Source organism: Acipenser ruthenus, chromosome 18 (assembly GCF_902713425.1).
Source record: "Acipenser ruthenus chromosome 18, fAciRut3.2 maternal haplotype, whole genome shotgun sequence".
Classification (NCBI taxonomy): domain Eukaryota; kingdom Metazoa; phylum Chordata; class Actinopteri; order Acipenseriformes; family Acipenseridae; genus Acipenser; species Acipenser ruthenus.
In genome coordinates this window covers 14,738,984-14,744,369 of record NC_081206.1, presented here as the reverse complement: position 1 = coordinate 14,744,369, position 5,386 = coordinate 14,738,984, and the positions used below count along the sequence as shown (strand labels likewise).

Here is a 5,386-nt window from a genome sequence, read left to right as displayed (position 1 = left end):
TCCCACTGCCCCGGTTTTGCATTGGGTGCTATGCAGAACTATATGCTAGCTGATAGTACTATGGGAGCCTAGGAGGGGTCACGTGACTTGCATTCCATGGTTGCAAAGTCGTATGTTTACAAGGTGACAAAGTAAATATAAAATAAAAAACAAAACATTTTCGACGACTAAAACTAAACTGACTAAAATTCAGTACCTTGACGAAAACTAATACTAACGTGTGTATTTTAGTGGACAAGATAAAAAACTATGACTACCACTTGTATGCATGTCACTGTTTGCATTGTCCAGTCATGACAACTCTTGAAGGACATTCTAAGCAAATGTTTTTAAGAGTTTCAGAATCTGGTATATAGAGGTGCCCTGTCTTAAATAATAATAATATGTAGGACCAATCATTCTGTGTTTATAGACTATATTATCAATGTATCAATTAAGTATGAACTGTTCACTTGTTATAAAGTCAGACAATCCCAATGCTGAAGCTTTGGGTTAAGTTGTGTTTTGACTGTAACTGAAAAGTGGATTAGTATTCATGTACCTAAGATGCACATGTACACTACACTCAAGTATGCTACGCACCTTGTATATTTAACACACTTCCTGTGTATGTTGCCTCTTCAAACTTTTCTGTGACATCACACTTTAATCTTTTGATTGATTAATTCTATAAATCTTCTAACTAAAAGTGGCTGAGTGTCTTTGAAGGGAAGGGGAGTGTGGAGTAGTATTTTTGATTAATGAATCCACAGTTTGTGCTACAAATCCACACAAAACTGTTAATTCGTCAACAAAACCCCAGTCAGAACAGTTCACTTAGACACTCAGTTTATTCATCAGAAGAGTTCACTTAGACACTCAGTTTATCCATCAGAAGAATTCACTTAGACACTCAGTTTATCCATCAGAAGAGTTCACTTAGACACTCAGTTTATCCATCAGAAGAGTTCACTTAGACACTCAGTTTATCCATCAGAAGAGTTCACTTAGACACTCAGTTTATTCATCAGAACAGTTCACTTAGACGCTCAGTTTATTCATCAGAAGAGTTCACTTAGACACTCAGTTTATCCATTGTTGTTGACTTTCTAGAGGGTTGAAAAGCCTGGCTGTCCATCAGTGTGGTTCCAGGAACAAGCCATTCTTATTAAACATGCCGAGCCCCTTGGCTGCTCCTCCAGGTAACCCATTGTCAGCCTTCAATAAACACACCTGTCTTACCTGCTGCAGTTGCCTGGGGTTTGTTGTGAGCAGAAGGTGTAACTGAAGTTCCTTTCCATGGTGAGGGTTCTCGTGTGTAATACAAAGGATGATCACCAAGTGACTTGGCTTGTACAGCAGTTAAACAAACCCACATGGGACCTGGAGAAATGTTTGTTATATCACTGTTCATTACAATAGGCTTTGGCAATTTGCTTCATCCAAATAATGAAGAACCGCCAAATTTGAATTGAACATCAATATATAGTACTTTATGAAGATGACTTCACATTGATCGACATTTAAACAGTGTGTTTAAAAGAAAACAGTAAAGAAATGAAAAAGGAATGTACACTAACATGCTGAATACAGTAATTGCATGTCCTTTCCCTTGAAAAGACTATCCAGTGTAGATTGCTTCATATGTTTCGTGCTTTCTTTTCTCAATGCACTGTTTGCAGTTTGTGTGAAGATGGAGGGCAGCAGCTATTGCACACGTCATGCATGATTCACACTACAATAGGTTATCTTTGAATTAGCCTTATCTTTGAATTAGACAACAGAAAGTTGAGTGTCATCAGGGAAATTAAAAGCCGTATCTCCGTTTTCATCAATGGAAAGTTGTAATTGAAGACAGTGATGGGAGTTTATTTTATTTCTGTATGTATATCTTTTCTTCTCAGAATTAAGTTATTTTGTGTGTTACGTTTCATTATCAGAGTAATGCAGACTATTCTCCAGATTGCACTGTATTGCATCAGTTGGGGTCTGAACTTTAAAACATCCCCAGGCAGTTCCTGACTTGTTTTCTCTTTCCAGAGTAGCTAGCTGCTCTGAGAGGGAGTCCACATTTAAGGAGGACTGTTCTGAGTTTAGTACACAGTGGAGAGGGCTGGGGTATCTCCATGTTCTGAGTTTAGTACACAGTGGAGAGGGCTGGGGTGTCTCCATGTTCTGAGTTTAGTACACAGTGGAGAGCTCTGGGGTGTCTCCATGTTCTGAGTTTAGTACACAGTGGAGAGCGCTGGGGTGTCTCCATGTTCTGAGTTTAGTACACAGTGGAGAGGGCTGGGGTGTCTCCATGTTCTGAGTTTAGTACACAGTGGAGAGCTCTGGGGTGTCTCCATGTTCTGAGTTTAGTACACAGTGGAGAGCGCTGGGGTGTCTCCATGTTCTGAGTTTAGTACACAGTGGAGAGCTCTGGGGTGTCTCCATGTTCTGAGTTTAGTACACAGTGGAGAGCGCTGGGGTGTCTCCATGTTCTGAGTTTAGTACACAGTGGAGAGGGCTGGGGTGTCTCCATGTTCTGAGTTTAGTACACAGTGGAGAGCGCTGGGGTGTCTCCATGTTCTGAGTTTAGTACACAGTGGAGAGGGCTGGGGTGTCTCCATGTTCTGAGTTTAGTACACAGTGGAGAGGGCTGGGGTATCTCCATGGATTGCTCCAGCCACTTATCCATGGGCCGGGATTACCACTAAAAAGGGTGGTTGATGAAATCCAGGGGGACCTCCTAGTGCTGTAAACTGCACCAATGAAACCCAGCAGTGGCTTATTCAGGGTGTAGGCTAATCACGATGACCCCTACCGTCTCCTTCTTATGGCTTCAGAATAAAGCGTTAAAAAGGGGAGCTCTGTTTATAAGGCTCATTTTCCCAGTAAAATTAATACAAATATTGGCCAGTAATTAAGATACTAAATGAAATGCAAACCAGTACCTAAACCAGTATGAACAATTGAGCCTATCTATAATGTACTGTACAAACCTATGTGAATGTGCTTCTTATAGATATTGCAACAGATTGACCCTTGCTCGGGTTCGTTGCCCCTTTAAAAATACGACCCAGCACACAGAAGTGGATTTTTCCAAGCGCGTTTGCGCTATTTTTTTAATAAACACAAAACAAAACAAAACACACAAAAGCAAAATAAACACCTAGCTCCTCTTGGAGCACTAACTCAACTTCCAGGAACACCCTTCCTAACACGGGACAGCTAAGCTGTTTTCCCGTCCTTTCAAAACACCCGTTTGGTACCACACACTTACTTTTCTTTTTCTCTCTCTTCCTCTGGCTACTCAGAGACAGCACCCCTCTCTGCCTCCTTCCATTCAGCAGCCTCGAGCAGACTGCTTGCTCTCCTTTTAAACTCCCGCACCTGAGTCTAATTCCCTAATAGCCCAGGTGCGGATGATAATTAATAATCAAACAATTAAACTAAACAATAAGCAAATTAACAAACTAAATGAAACAATAAAGCAATACAACACGGTGCATTCTCACATGCATTCTCCCTCCCTGCCGTCTCTCACAACCCGCTATATTACAATATATATATATGTTTATTTCAAAGTAGATTATTTTTGCATTCCTTAAACTAAATGAATGTTTTCTGAATCTAAATCATTTTGACTTAGGGCTTGCTGCTTACCTCCGTTGTCTGTGTTGCTCTTCCCCTTGTGGCATGTCAGCATCTAGTAAAATCATTGTTCAGTTTATTGGAGCAGGCTCGCAACTCCATAGTGCCATCTAGTGGGTATAGTGAGTGCATTATAAAATGTGCACGTGCTTGCTGGAGTGCTTACAGCTGTTTTGTGTCCTGTCCTCAGGGAGAGTGCGGAGGGGGGCAGGATCGCTGTGCAGGTGGACGAGAAAGTGGTGAGAATCACAAACATCAAGGTAAGGAATTGGTTCGTTATTTACAGTCGCACGTGTCGTATAATCACACAGATAGGCGCGCGGTCTATACTTGGGTACTCGCTATTTTCTGAGACGACAGTTAACCCTTTGGTTTCCTGTATAAGCCCTTGGACCTGTCCCCGAGTATAAGCTCCTCAAAGCTGAGTTATGACTTGAGGGGGCGGGGAGATCTCTGCATTACTATATAACAGCATGTTAAATTGTCATTGTAGCAAGGCCATATTAAACCGCTGGAAATTGATTTTTGAGAGATTTTCCCATTTATCTTTCTCTTTTACTGCTTTCTGAAAAAGTCGGTGATGCTCCTGTTTACACAGTTATACTTCAAGGCTTAAGTGAGGTGCTACATGCTAGTGAAACAGATAGTTTCCCATTTTCAGAGCCCTCATCATGTTCTTGTGTCTCTCAATGTACCAATAACAGGATACCTCATTCACCCCATAGTGCTCTGCAGGTCTTAGCAGTGTAAACCCAACAACAGAAAATACACTTCTAAAAAACTGCCTTTACCTGCTCACTTGGGGCCAATTGCAATGAACTAAAAGCAGTTACTAGCTGGTGATGATCCTGTGGTGAGTATGGAGGACCTTACTAATGCTAGTCTGCAGGATCGGGTCAGTTGTAATGTTGTAATACTGCTTTAAAGTGAGTTGAAATATGCAGTATAACAATGCAAGACCCCCACAAACCAAGAGATACGTTGAACACTAACATCTGATTATGCTGTTTTTCCTGTCTTTTAATTGCAATTTGTAATAAGATAGTGTAGCAGGGATGGAAAAAAAGACTCCCATTTAATTTTATCTATTTCTGGTTTTACTAAGAGTTTAATAAGACACATCTGAGCTTGTTAGGGTTTGTCCAAAATTATCGTCAATTACAGCAAGTGTACATAGTGTGCTCCCTTTCAAGAAGACCCCCCACACACACACACACACATACACATGCACACTTTGTACGCTTTCAGAAAATGTCGATAATTTTGGCTGGCCCCTTACCTATACACTGTGGCTAATCAAACATGTAGTAAAACTTGGAATGGGTGAAACTGCTATGCAATAGGAATCTTATTTCCAGCCCTGTATAGAGCTGGAAGTGATCCCCTGGTTAGCACTGTACTAGCTAGCACCCTTCTTGATATGGAAGGAAGGATGGCATTCTCAAATTCATGGTCCTGTATTCATTGTGTTTGGCCAGCCTGAAGTCTTATCCTGCACAGTCCTGTTTGTAGCTCCCTCATGACAGGCCACACATGATTCCAGTGCAGATCTTGGCTTCAGCTCTTGGGCAGGCAGAGAAAGCAATTCCCCTTCTTCCTGTGCTCCAGCACAGCTGTTCACAGATCCCAGCTGAGCTCACTGGCTCGGATCAGCTTGAACTGTATAACTTGACTCATCTGTATAACTTAAACATATTTACTCTCTGCAGTCTATGATACAGCAGAGACTGCCAACATAGCGTATTCTATCAACCCTGTATAAAACCTGTGC

At 41.5% G+C, this 5,386-nt stretch overlaps 1 protein-coding gene across 2 annotated transcripts in view; it reads left to right on the top strand.

Annotated features, from left to right (window-relative positions):
- LOC117419668 (uncharacterized) overlaps positions 1-5,386 on the top strand; it is a 116,685-nt gene that overhangs the window by 1,324 nt on the left and 109,975 nt on the right. For both annotated transcript variants that reach the window (XM_058991248.1, XM_058991247.1), the window contains exon 2: positions 3,806-3,875. In XM_058991248.1, coding sequence (XP_058847231.1) covers positions 3,806-3,875 — 70 coding nt within the window. The remainder of the gene's footprint in view (positions 1-3,805; positions 3,876-5,386) is intronic.